The 14,875-nt window shown below is 39.0% G+C and overlaps 1 protein-coding gene across 1 annotated transcript in view; it reads right to left on the minus strand.

Moving 5' to 3' along the window:
• Positions 1-14,875, minus strand: part of LOC139718847 (myosin heavy chain, striated muscle-like) — a 78,797-nt gene that overhangs the window by 21,940 nt on the left and 41,982 nt on the right. Inside the window, 10 exon segments of the mRNA XM_071630312.1 lie at positions 293-383; positions 1,449-1,594; positions 2,313-2,522; positions 5,467-5,595; positions 6,928-7,008; positions 8,005-8,178; positions 8,986-9,204; positions 9,907-10,027; positions 11,016-11,221; positions 14,589-14,644. Of these exon segments, the coding sequence (XP_071486413.1) occupies positions 293-383; positions 1,449-1,594; positions 2,313-2,522; positions 5,467-5,595; positions 6,928-7,008; positions 8,005-8,178; positions 8,986-9,204; positions 9,907-10,027; positions 11,016-11,221; positions 14,589-14,644 (1,433 nt within the window).

Below are 14,875 nucleotides of genomic sequence, written 5' to 3' on the forward strand. Positions count from 1 at the left end.
TACTTTATGTAAATTTAAGACCTGAAATGAGGAGGGTAGAAATCCGGTTTTGTTTTGTTTTATCTGTTTTTTCAAAATTGACAAGTCTTCGGAGTCAACTCTTCTCTGAAAACTCAAACACTACTTGGGCGTGTCAGAGAAAATAACCTGCAGCAAAATATATGCCTGTTCGCTCTGAAGCAGTTTTGAGTGTATGGTGAAAGAATGTATGTGTCCATCAACTGCGCAAGTGACTGCACACAATCTACTTTTTTTGAAATATTGTTCCCCCAACCCTTCGGAATGCACTAACCTGCAGTTCCTTGATCTTGCGTTGGAGCTGAGCAACTAGACTCTGTTCGTCTTCAAGGCGGCCGTTGAGTTGGGAGAGGTCGTAGTCACGCCTTCGTGGTGTAAGAAACGAAAAAATGGTATGAATCATGGTGTGTTTCACAAATGTCTAGAAAAAAAGAGTAGTCTTCATCTTAGAGAAAAACAACAACATAAGAGTTTCATACATGCAAATTTACTACTTGAGGCTGAAATTGCGTAATCCTCGTGGATTACATTCATGAAATATATGTGTTATTTACTCGCCAGAAGACTGAAATAGCGCCCATAGTATTACAGGTAAAGAGGTTACATGTCCGTGTTACCAATGGTCCTATTTCCATTTCTGGATGCCGTGCCGATGAATGGTTATAGGTACACCTATAGAAATGGTTCTTCATGGCAATGGGTGAAAGGCTTGTCCCCCAAAAAACAACAACAACAACAAAGAAAATGAATAGATAACGTACTAGCAAGAAAGAGGAACACAAAATCCAATCGAGTTACCGCATATCATCAATTTCTCAATTCCCCTTACAAAACTGGGAGGGACCCATTACAATAGTCATGATTGTACTGGAAGGGTTTGCGTTTGTGGTTCTATCCACTGCTGCACTATAAATGATCTTCCATCTGGGATAAATACTTTTCGTTTATTCATTCATCGTTCGTTCATTCATTCATTTTTGTTTCATTTTATAACAGAGACATATATCCTTTTTTTTCACAGAAATTGTTACATTACAATATACAATAAAGTGTACAAATAAAGCTCTGTAAATATAACGTAATGGGAACAAACGACATCATGACATAATAGGTATTCTTTGGTGAAGAAATTATAAAGGCGCTATAGATATCTAATGATTTGATAATGTTGATAGTGTTGATGCAATCATACGGAAGTTTGATATTTGACACAATATTATACAGTTGTTCTATACATATAATGTCGGTCTTTAATGCACCAAGATTTTTTGTTTTGTCTTATTTTGAAAGAAATAGTCGCTGAAATGCTGTCATATAAATCTTCACAAAACGTCACCAAACATTCTAAAATAGCCAAGATTCCTTTCATGAAGGAAAAGTCAATTCATAATGGTGTTAATAATGAGACGCCAATCGAATTTCAGACTCACTTCTTGATAGTCTCCTCCATGTCACGCTTGCTGCGCTCGAGTTCCTCGACGGTTTCCTGGGTCATCTTGAGGTCACCCTCCAACTTTCGCTTGACCTTCTCGACGTCGGCACGGACCTTCTTCTCGTGCTCGAGGTTGTCTTCCAGCTGCAAGGTTTTGAAATTAGGTACCAAAGTTTACGATTCTGAACGCCTGAGTACAAATCAAATGACCAAACATTTGAGAGAAACTCATCACAACGGCTTTGAGAAAGACTACTGTTACGCACCAGGTATCGATTTAATGCAGCTGCACTGTTCATTCTATGTCATTGGAACGTGCCATCAAGTTTCATATCTAATATTCTTACCCAAGTATTGCTTTAAACATAATAGAAGAGTAATTATCATCTATTCGCTTGCTTTATGTGTGTGGCATTTAGGAATTTACACACATCATATTCGATTTTTGACCTTCAAAACCCTATCGTCTAAGCTTTTGAATTAAGAGTTTTAATGATGGTTTTCCTCGAATGACTAAATTGATGGTGTACTTGATGTTGTAAGAAATATGGCGATCTTTTTAGGTATGTCTGTAAGTTTTTATTTTCCTGTGGTTTTTCTTATACAAAGGACTCCCGTTGTAACGAAGTCCTCGGAGTACGGCAGTTTTCTTTCGTTATATCGAAAGTTTGCAAGAACCAAACACTGAAGTATGTAAAGATACAAAGATGATAATTTTGGACCCTGAATTTTTACTTTGTTGCAACGAAAATTATGCTACAACCGTGTTCGTTATAACACAGTACACTGTAAGAGTACTAGTAAACGACAAAATGGAATTTTGAACATGGCAAGAGGAAAGGACGTGACCTCGAATACCGACCTCATCACAAGTGGCCTCCAGCTTTGCCTTGACCTTGGTCAGGTGATTGCACTTCTCCTCTTCCTGGGCGAGGTTGTCCAGAGTCTTCTGGTGCTCCTCGTCGAGGGCGGCCTTCTCCTTGGAGAGCTTGGCAATCACTTCGTCCTGGGCGGCAACGTCGTCATTCAGCTGACGGATGGTGGCGTCCTTCTGCTTCTTTTCCTCCTCAGCCTGGACGTATTGGGGGTGGTAGAGAGCGAAGACAGGGGATGGTCGAAGAGGGGAAGAGAGGGTGGTGTATGGAGAGGGAGGGAAGACAAAAAGATCCAGCCTACCGGTTCTGCGAAATCTTGGTAACTCCGCACACGGTGTTAGTATGAACGGGGAAAAAAGCGACGCCAAGATTGAAATCGTTAAACGCGTTGCAACTGATTGCATGCATGGGCATGGGCAGAGTATTCTAAGTGATACTCATAATTCTGGATATACCAAATCATGCAGGTTTATTATCATTTTTGGGCGTTATATCCCTTTCTGAAAAGCAGAATATAAGAAAAGGAAATCCATGTCTCGTCGTAGGTCATTGAATTGGAAGAACGATGACATCAACCTCCTTTAACACAATAATGATTTCTTACTTGATTTCTCAAGTGCGAACGCACATTGTTACAACCAGAGCCCGGAAAGGGGCGAAGATTCATCATAAGCTGCTATTTGTGTACACTTTTTTTTTACCTTCCCACTTGATAAAATGACAACGACAGGTATTATAAATCATTTTCATTTTCTTTCTGTGCGACCTAATAATGTTCTTGTATTTGCAGTGTTATTTACTTCGCAGATTGGGCTCGAACAAGTCCAATGGTTACCAACCTTAACGTGCATGCATGATTAAACTTTATGACCGTGTGACGAACGTGTATCAAAAATGGCTGAAAGGAAAACGTTGTAGTAAATTCCTCTCTGGAAAGGAAAGTTCTAATGTAATAAAGTCATGCTTCCGAGGATATTCGCAATGAAAATATGAAGAAAATGTACGAACGTTAGAGAGAAAACCACACTACTGCACAGCAACTGTAACCCACACACTTCAAAAGTACACCAGTATATGGACAGTTCCAGTCCAGCGCCTCAGGTGCATGTCATGTCATGTGTAGGTTTCTTCAAGTCTAGTTAGCTTTTCGTTTAATGAATTGAACTCAGTTCATTTTTATGTCTGGACCTAACCACTGATATCAAACCCCTCAAATGATAGATACCATTGATCACTATAAATAATTTTTCCCCTTGCAAAAAATTACTACGTGCATTATGCCAAACGTAGTATTTTGAGTAAAATCTTGCATGATTTGCTACGATTAACCGATTTTGAGTAGTGCTGTCTTGTTATCGTATTATATTAACGTCTTACAAATGGGGAAATGAATAAAAGCCTGTTTGCCCGTGTAAGGATTTAAATTACTATTAAAAAATGCCATAGTTGGCTTTTTAAAAAAAATTTCGATTATAAAATTATTCTGCCTCACTTTTTATAAGGAGGCATCGCAGACTCAATCAAAAGTTGTCTTACGGCAATAAAAGCACAATCATAGAAGGGGAGTTGTACCTTTAAACTAGGTGTAAGTTTATTCACATGTCATTGACCAAACAGGTTAGGCACATGTTGAAAAAAAAATAAAAAACGCCAACGTTGCTATAGGACACGAAACGTCTGTCAAATTCACTTAAAATTTGGTTACCTTGGTATTTACGCTAGGAAAATGAATTGATAAATCGATGTAAAAGCACAGGCATGCACCACTGCAAGACATTGGAATGATTTTTAGTTTTTCTTCGAATGAAAGGCAAACTACATTGTTAATGAAGAATATGCAGGATACGAGAGGCTTTAGAACTATAGTTATCATTCGTACCTTTGGAATGAGATGATATTATTCACTGTTCATGCAAATGGCAAATCGCGAAGGTAAAGGAAAACGGCAAAGAAACCCAACATGACAATGACAAATGCACAGCAATAAAATGAGTAGGAGGCACTTGGAGAAAGAAACTGATCCAGTCATCACTAATGGCAGACGTCGTGCATTGAAATGTATTTAGTTTATTATTTCGGCTGTACAATCATTGTATGTCATACTAAAGGCACTCACAAAGCCAGATGGAATGCAGGATGACATTCAAGTAGACGTCAAATACCTATGATTGTAAGGCGATGATTATTTTTTTGCACATTTGACCGAAAATTATCTTTTCTTTTTAAATTTTACGTTATATCTGACATTTTGATTTTCGAATATCAATCACTGAACGCAATTCTGTGTGAGAATGCAACATGTTCGTTGATTGAAAATTGGGAGCTATATTCAGGGTTGAAGAAAATACCAAGAAGGTAACGTCGAAAATTTCGATTCATTATACCAATTTCGATTTTTTTTTTCTCATGGTGGAGGGGACTCTTATTGTCTTCTTCAATATTGTTTGAAGTAAGCTGTGATGTTAACGTTAACAAAATCCAGAATTTCAAGGAAAAGCAAACTTAATACCAACTGCACGACAGGTTAGCCATTGCTGATGACAAACTGATGGTTGTAACCAGGGGGCCGATACTAGGACGGTGTCGAGGAAAAGACTGCTCTGCAAATTAGATCGTTCCTGCATTTGATCTGCTTCTTTTCTTTTATTCGAAGTTTAAGTCATAATAACTGCCTACACAGGGGACAGATGATCAAAGGGTCTTCATGTGATCAAGACCAACTATTAATTTGAGCGATTTTGGTGAAACTGACAGTTATGCCTTCATACATTCGAATTTTATCACGCGTTAAGCAAGATTCTCATGGCATATCAGTTGTATGCACAATTTTTTACAGTTGACGTATATGAGGGAATATTCATTTAGTGCTTATGGACGTACGCGGCTGATTACAGATATTTTATGTTTTTGCTTTGTTTTTTCTTATTTGTTTTGACGATGCACGTCAGTGAGAAAGAAGAAAAGATACAGGTATCTTATTAAAAATAGTTTTGTGTTCTTGTAGTCGGACGTGAAGCAAACGCCAAAATGGCTGCCGCCTGTGCCGACAACCCTTCTGCAGAGCATCGTTTCAACCACACACCCTCCCCTAGCCCTCGGCCCTCAGAGTTACTCACTGCAAGGGGGTTACTGGAGCCGTACCTTAGTGAGAGAGATCTCGAGATCCTCGATGTCGCGCTTGAGCTCGGCCGACTCCTGCTCGAGCTTCCTCTTGGCTGCCGAGATGTTGGCGGCGGAGTCCTCCTCGTCCTCGAGGCGATCTTGCAGCTCCTAATAAATCATTGTCGGTGGACGAGAAGAGAGAAGAGAGGGAATCTTCATTTCAAAAGCAATGAATTTCAAGTGCGTTTATACTGGTTCTACAGAAAACCTTAAGTGTTACAATGTGGTTTTTGTTTTATGCAAAATACTTTATATTTTCTGCCAGAAATAAAAAGAAAACATTAAGTTTTAGCCAAGTTTGTCATGTTTTATAGCAAGCGAAGATAGCAGGTGAAAATATGTCTGAAAAATTGAAGGCTTTGTATATAATGTCAGCTGGAATTATATTCACATCATTTAGACTGTTTGTGGCTGCATGTCAAATCATATTATTTATTTTATGTATCTGGTATTATGATGTGACATTATTTGTACCTGAAAGTTGATAAGAGAATAGCTTTGTTTCACTCCTTGTTGGATGGAAAATAAAATGAGATTGTATTGAACTGAATTGAATTGAATTAAATTAAATTAAATTGAGGTACTGTGTGTTTCATTAAAATGTCGACTGAAGGATGATAATACTAATAATGATGATGGAGATGGTTACAACGCAATAGCAAAACGAAAAGATAAAGCTGATGGTTTTTATATGTAAGTCATTTAGATTGCCTACGCGTTTCCTTTCCCAACGAATTACAACAAGACACTGCGAAATCAACAGGCATTCAGTATTACTGTATCACAATACTCAACAATACAGAATGTTCCCCATCCAAAACTAGACATTGTGATATAAAGATGTTCACATTTTACATCGATCAAAGCCGAAGTTCCCAGCCGAGGGAATTCCTTCTCAAACGCTATTTCTAAATGTGCTCTCTTTACGCAAGCCTAGCGTTCTATTCAATATTCAAATTTTCAAATTTTCAGTTTTTCGATTTAAATTATACTTTATTTCAATCCAACGAAAAGTAATACATAATACAATGTATACGTTAGGCAATTCACGTTGTTTCAGAAGTATAAAGTCATAAGATATTATGCAAAATAAGTGTACCGATAGTGATATGATGATGACACAATACATACTTTGCAATGACGACAGATAGCGATGAAAATGCGTGATCTACTGAAAAGCGGGAACTTATGTAAGACCGGCATTATTCGAAAAACAATATTTGAAGGGTGATGTTAATACTCTTCTTATTTCACACAATTTCACGTGTATCCAACTTATTTGGAAATTTGGAGGCGGTAGAATTGAGGTGACGTTTTATCTCCTCTACATTGGAGGCGGTAGAATTGCGGTTCTCCTTTACGTAGGAGGCGGTAGAATTGCGGTTCTCCTTTGCGTTGGAGGCGGTAGGATTGAGGTTTCATTCTATCTCCTTTACGCACCTGCAGCTGGGATTGAAGGTCCGACTTGAGGGACATCATCTTGGTGAACTTCTCCTCGAGCTCAGAGGAGGCGTCTTGCTCCTACATGGTGAGAGAGGGATAGCAAGGGATGTAAGAGGAATAACTGAAACATATAAATCCTAACTGCGTTCATACTTCATTTTCCATGCTCACTTACAGCAGCATACACATGTGATACCAACGATTATGTTAATGCAAGAAATTTAGTTTGTACTTAGCAACTCACATACAGGTGAATACATCGTTTAAAGTGCTAGTTGTCTTTTTTTTTAGACTATCTAGAAATTATGTATGATTTAAACGTCAGCAGAAATATCATGAACTTATCTAGATTGCCATTCACTTCACAGAGGCTCGCACAATCATACTATTGCCTTCATTATGACAGATTTTGCCAGACCTAATACGGCCAAAAATGCCTGTGAAATGGAAATCTTTAACCCCCATTTCACCTTGCTCTTTGTAAAGCTTTAGAAAGTTGGATCGGATTGTGTTTGGGTTTCCCTACATAAGTGATCCCGACTTTTTTTTAAAGTATTTCGCCTCTACACATGGGGTGGAGTTGGGACATGCTAACAGGTATCACTGACTATAAAATGGATGGCGTTACCCGTCCATACGGAGCTCAAGTTGCATGAATTAGGAACCTTTCAGTTGTCAGACCGTGGTGTTAGGCAAATTTGCGGCTGCTGTGCACTGTCGGCGCCACGTTTTTAAAAGTTGGGGGCGTTTATATTTCTGGTGCCACTTCCGGGTTTCATCAGGTTTCAAGCAAAAAAAAAAAAAAAGCCTTAAGTGCAACTTTCTGAGTCTACTTCCGGGTTTCTTCAGCTGACAAGCCCCCCCCCCCCCCAAAAAAAAAAAGGCCTTACCCGCCCTCAAATTTCAATATTTCATAGGCTGAAAAAAAAAATCGCTCAGGTTCAACTTCACTTCTGGGGTAAAAAAAAAAGGGTGGGGGCCCAAAGTGGTTACACCCTGTGTATTCCTATCATGCAAAAAGGGTTGCCCGAGCCTCCTCGGCTCCCGGTTCCACCGGCCCCGCTGTGAACTTACGGATTGGAGTTGCATGAGGAGATCGCTCTTCTCCTTGATGAGGTCGGCATTCTTCTCTTCCATAGCCTTCCTCTCCGTTTCCTCCTTCTTGAGGCTGTCCTTGGCCTTCTGCAACAACTCATCCTTGGCTTTCATCTCATCCTCGGCACGGGCGACGTTCAGCAGAGGCTTCACCTGTTGCCATGGAAACAAAGGCAGGGTAAAGTCCAAAGCCCTCTTCTATGCAGCAGCAGTATAACTTGATTGCATGAACCATTATGAATGAAGAGCTATGAACATTATGATACTTTCGGAAATCATCATGTCTTGTGATAGGAGAGTTCAGTGGCCTTGTTAGATTACCGAGTACGATAAAACAGGAAAGAATCTGTGCCTTAAACTTCAATATCGTTATATGCTCTGTGCCACACTTTTTACATCTGGGTATATCTGTACACCTTGATATCAGTGCAATCACTCTGCTGTATATGCTTTTGTTGCCGTAGAATTGAAGTTAAAGAAATAAGTCATTTACTGGTTATCACTTCACGAATAAGAAATGACCTTTACTACCTTATTGATCGCCGTACCCCGAAAGAGTAGTTTGCCATCATGCCGTGTATTGCACTGCTAAACTTGACACTTCTTCCGTCAAACAGGGTACCTAACATGCCTAACAATGACAGTGTCCGATCTTCTTTTTTACTGTGTGCTTTACAAGGTGTCCAGACTTCGCATAAGTATTAATTTTTTCGTATGTATAGAAAATGGCTGAACATCGACATTTCAAGCTTATCGGACACAAGAGTTTAAAAGTACCCCCTGTAAGAAAAAAAAAAAAGATGTCTCAGGGAAAAAAAATCCCGGCCGAGTAATGTCTATGGAGACGCATGTTTCAATCCAACATAAGCTGCGTTGTGGATTTGACAACATACCGCACTGGGAAACCGCCAAAGAAAAGTTACAGACACCTTAGCGTTAGAGATGAATATAGTGGTTTACCTTGGTGTAGAGTCTCCACCATGGCCAGTTTCTCAGGAGCAGGTACTTGCGGACGTTTCGCTGGATGACGGCCAGACCGATGCGCTGGTCGAGCATCTTCTTGAACTCGATACGGGCGAGGTAACCACGGATCTGGGCCTGCAACATGGAGATGATCTCGGCGAGACGGTCGTCGCGCCACTCCTCAAGCTTACCCAGAACTCCGGCACGGAAGAAGATCTGGGTGGAAAAGATAAAAATGAAATGAATAAAAACGTAAGAGCGCCTTCTCCGTTGGCTGTCAAGTCGTTACATTCTTGGATGTTGACAGTCGCCTAGTAATAAGCTGTTGTGAATGCTCTTGCATGAATATACTCGATGTTAGTGACTAGTCAGTGCATCACGTGAAAAGCAACATTTCAGTATGTGGAAATCTAAATCTTGAATTTTGTTGATAATACTCGAGATGCTAAGGCTGCATTTTAATATAACACACGTAAAATGCATGTACACATTGCTGACATCGAAGCATATATTTATGTGCCTGTGTCCCCTAGACCACATAAAGAGACTTAAGTTGCTAACATTTTCTACGGTTAAATGAAGATCAACATTTGTTTTATTCTTTAAGCTGTGAAATGTTATTGTTGAGGGACTTACTTGAGATGAGCTAAATAGTTGGCCGATCAATTCACTGTAAGGCTAACGCATCAAGCAATGTGTATTTCTAAAGGTTAAAGCGATGACTTTGTGCAGCCGTGTGAGCTTTGGTATCTATGTTTGTGCATGGAAAGTTTTGTACCTGTCTTCGACACTGTGACTGTGTGTGATGCGGTTGTGTATGCACGCATGTGTATCTGTATGTTAATGTATTCATATTATGTGTGTGTGTACCTATTATAATCATGGAAATTTGTGCCTTGTATCTGATGTTCCTCTCACCTTGGTGTGGCCCATACGGAACTCGGAGCTTTCGAGGGGCAGAGCGTGGATGAGAAGGTCGGCAGCCTTGCGGCTGTCCATGAATCCCTGGGGCACGGCGCTGGGCGCGAGCAGGGCATATCTGCACGTTGACGTCACAAATGAAAAAAAAAAAAACATATCAGCTTTCTCTTCTTGAATCAAGCAAGCCTAATGACTATTTATGTCGATGTAGGGTAATTTGTCAATCAGTTACAATAAAAATAAATAAGAAATGAATAACAAAGGCCTAATGATGTCATTAAAATATCGATAACATTTTTAAGGCATCCTGCTAAACTTGTTAGTTGAAAGCACACCAACATGTAACATAGATTTGATAACTCAGCCTGTAAGAAACGTCAACTCCTTGTTTATCTATTGTAACGCATTGAATGACTACAACGAGTGATTACAATAATAGCAATGATAGTGATATTGGGAAGTTACACTATTGGAAACCGTCTACAGATGAAATTGTAACGAAGTTCTTTATCATGCTTCACCAAAAGCGACATTTTTTTAGGCGGTTCGGATCATCATTGTCATAACTATTTGTAACACCGCGCATTTTTTAGAGTGAACAAAAGTGTCAAATATGAAACAGGTGTGTTGTAGTATCACAGTTGCATTTTTTTAAAATCAAGTATTGATGGTCATATTTTCACAGAGCTTCATAGTACTCTGATAATTCTGGGCCAATAATGTTCACCATAGAAAAAAAAAACAGAGCGTAAAAAAGGAAAAATAGCGCTACGCTCTAGAAAAGATGTCATCACATATACCTTTTTTCTGGTTTTTTTTTTTGTTGTTGTTGTTTTTTGATAGATGGATTGTTCACATAGGCCTGATACATTGTATGTCCTACGTTGCTCATAGAGTACCGAAGTGACGACGTTACAGTATTTTATTCAAAGAGATTTATCTCTTTGAGTTTATTACAGCATGGGTAAGAACCAGGTGCGTGCATATACACTCAGGCCAGGAGAGGTTGTCTAGAACCAGTTTCCATGGCGAGGAACGACATCACACTTTCGCACGCTACACAACATGAATGTTTGTTTGTTTGTTTGTTTGTTTAAATGGCCTACCTCTGTTTGAATTCACCGAATGGGAGTCTGTTGGGGAATCCCTTACGACAGATACGGATACCCTCGAGCACACCGTTACAGGCAAGCTGGTGAAGCACGAGGTGGGCGTCGATCACGCCGGGTTTCTTGTGCTCGTTGGGGATGATGCAGCGAACGAAGTGGGGCTGTGTGTTGTACAGTGTCGTCAGCAGACGGTTCAGTTGCTCCTAAACGTGGGAAAGAATCGTTTCGTAGAGAGAAAAAAAATCAGCACAAGAACGCGTGCACGTTTCGCAGTGGATGTACATGAATTCTTGCCGATCTAGGGAAACGTACCACTGAAATGAAAAATTCGTTGTCTATACCATTAACTTCTTTTTTTATTCTCCATCATGAAAAAACAAAACTACAATATCTATAACTCACTTGTTTTAAATGAAAATATCTTAATATAAGTAATTGTCCGATAAAAATTCAACTCCTCACGTAAGCATTACACATTTCAAAATGTGAGGTAAAGCTGACAGATCAATAATCATACTAATTTGTAAGAATGCCTTCAGCAAACTCAATGAAATAGTAGGTATTCGAGACAAGATATTGATAATCACTTAATGTGGGGTTTTTTTTATACCATTGATACTTCGTCGAGTAATACCTACATCACTCTAAATCTACAGCTGAAAACTAATTGTATAATCACACAGAAACGGCAATTGTACGTATAAAAACACACAGAAAATACGGGTTTACATATTTTCTATTGTGTGTCAAACTTCAAATACAGCAAAGTGAAAACAACACGCCTTTCTTCTGACCCATTCTTGCCATTTCCAAAACTTCTACCGAATGAAAAATCACTGTTTTCCCATATTTTGGCGTTGCTGTCACTTTACATCTTTCTCCGCATAACATGAAAAGTTTGCATCCAGATATTAAACTTTGATGGCCATTCTTTTTTTTTTCTTTTTTTTTTTTGCATAGAATAGGTCAGAAGAAAAAAAATGATAATAATGATTTCTACGAAAACGAATTCGGTATATGACTTCAAAACTACAAATGTAACTCAACAAATCAGTTTGTCATCACTTAGGATGTGTTTTTTTTTTCTGAGTAAGATTTTCAAGATAAAGATATCTCCAGCTAAATTTCTGAGCAGATATGCTCAGGGATATGTAACGAAAAATGGCGAACTGGTATATGTCTCAGATGCCAGGGAAAGATTGATTGACTTGATGAGAGTGACGCAATGAAATCTAAAGATTTGCTTTTGAAAAGTCAAGCAGAAGATGGGTGCTTGCTGACAATATCATGAGTGCACTACGTTTTCAAACTTTTGCAAATCATCAAGGTAAGAGAATTACTCAAAATTTGTTTTGTTGCGGAAAATCGTTATATTATGTGTTTGTCTTTTCTTTAATGTAGAGAGACCTACCCAAAAGACTGGTTGAAGGCGCACTCTCAAGATTTTTTTTTTCGCTGTTGTTGTTTTAATAATGTCGGTGAACGTATAGTAAATGAAACTGGGGACCACAATTAAGGAGCAGACAAACGAGGGTTGAGAGCGAATTGATTGGCAAGAAACTGATGTTTGAAGAAAGGAAATGGAATTCTTCTGATTAGTAAAATACAGATATCTCTTCGTTATCACTTTCAAATAATTCTTAGGAAGATGGGAGAAGAAAATGGCACACTTTTCGGCTTGGCTTTGGTAGCAAAGTGTTCATGAATATTGAGATATCTTTCCTTGTTAATCTTGAACAAATGCCGATGTTGGCTTCGAAACTTGCCAACACTCTTTGAAGGAATTTTCAAGTGAATAATTGGTCACCATATTTGATCTCTTTTGCATAATTAGGAAAAGGCATGTCGTGATGACAGAACGAACACTAACTGGTTGAGTTACGAGACGTTACGTTTTACATACATCTTGAGAGAATAAATATAAACATATAAATATATATACATATACATATAGATAGTATGAAAACAGAAAAGAAAATGTGTGTAATGAAATTGATGTGTATTTATCCGTGTGTGTAAAATCTGTTGACCTGGCGAAGAGGAAGGTTGACTAAGATTGAGTCGTACAGATGCAAGCTTTCCTTCCATATCCAGCATATTTCTAGCATCATGCACGGGTGGGGTCTTATCAAATGCGCTTCTTTTGATATCAGGCTTTTAAAAAAAATAAAGAAAACAAGATGATGACATCTATTTCCCTTTCTCGAGCACTTTAGAGCAAAAATGTAAAAAAAAAAGTCATGACAAAAGGGGAGTAACAGCTTCAGCCGTTTTGATGCCCATGCTCATTACAATGAGGAGCAGGAAAGACAAAAAAATGATTTATTCTGGAATCATTCCTTTTCGCAATCATTATCTTGTGCTTTGGGCAAACATTCCGATTCAAATGGTTAATCTAAAAGTCTGCAAATGAGATTTATCAGTTTCGATTTTGACCTTAAATGGTGTGGTAATGTTTACTTCTTGATGATTTTTCTCTCATTATGCAAACGTCAGGCTTCATGCAAGAGAATGTTAGTACCTTTAAAAAGGCATGCCACTGCAAGCCCCCATGCAGCTTATCTACGCATTCACTTAATTGCTGGGTTATTTGCTACGATTTTGTCACTTTAGAGTAAATATTGATGTGGTGAAAGGAGCCTAGTGTTTTCAGACTAATTCGAATATTGGACCAAAAGAAATGTAGACATGCGTCATGCGTTTTCATATTTGTTTTGTTTAGTTTTTCGACACGAAAAAAAAAAATGATTCCGAGTTTTTGAGTATGCGAAATTATTCCAAATAAAATTGTTGAAGATTAAAGGGAATAACTTCTGTCTCGTTGAACCTTGTCATTTTCATGGAGTTAAACAAGACAAAAACAGCAACGTGAGAATCCAAATGAGAACGCCCAACATGAAAGCTCTACAGACAGTAACTATAAAGAGTTGATAAGGCCTGAGCCAACACAAAGCACACATGCGAACCCTGTGCCCGCCGCTAATGGTCTTGATTTTCTTCTCTTTCTTGCCGCCTGTAAATTAAAGTATATAACAAATGCAGCAAAAAGAACAAAATGCATTAAGAGATAGATAGAGAAGGAGAAAACGGATTCCTCCAAAGTGGACGAGGGAAAAGGAGACAACAGAGGCATAAATGACATAGAGCATGGGGGAGGGGATTAAAAAAAAAAAAACCCGATGAAAGTGCTGAAGACTCGGCATAGCACTGAGCTAAAAGGTGCATTTCAGTAGAGGAAGTATACCGAATGCAAGTAGCAGGTAGGGAGGTGGTAAACGCAAAGCATTCACCCAAAAATTTAAAAAAAGAAGTGGACGACAAGTTCGGTGAAGGAAGCATTAGAATGCAAGATGCAGGAGTGATAGAAATGCAGAAATCTTTGAGTGAAGTCAGTGGTGGTAAAAGTAGCAGTTTGAGGTTGCAGTGGGTATCGGGCAGCAGTAATGTGGGGGGGGGGGCTGGTGGTGTGGTGGTGAAAGATTCGGTGGTGGTGGTGGTGGTGTGTGTGTCGTAGTGTATGTATGTGAGATGATGTGCGTGTGTGTGTTTGTGTGTGTAAGATGGCCATACCCTGTGCAGGGCCGATACGGTCTGGAAGGAACCACCCTTCTTGCGATGACCACCACCTAAGATGTCACAAAAAGAAGACACACAACCACGTCACAAACGGGTCCGCATACAAGGCTAGGTTCCATTCTAAACTAATATCTACTCACTTAAAGGGTATCCACTCGAAAAACGACTTAGACATCAAACACTATGACATAAACAAAACAATTTACATTACAACATAACATACCTGCTATGAACAAAATTGTAACAAAATATTTTTGGGGGGAGGAGTTTTTGGTTCATTT

The sequence above is a fragment of the Diadema antillarum genome, unplaced genomic scaffold (genome assembly GCF_040938485.1).
Source record: "Diadema antillarum isolate AM-2024a unplaced genomic scaffold, OU_Dant_1.0 scf00000100, whole genome shotgun sequence".
Taxonomy (NCBI): domain Eukaryota; kingdom Metazoa; phylum Echinodermata; class Echinoidea; order Diadematoida; family Diadematidae; genus Diadema; species Diadema antillarum.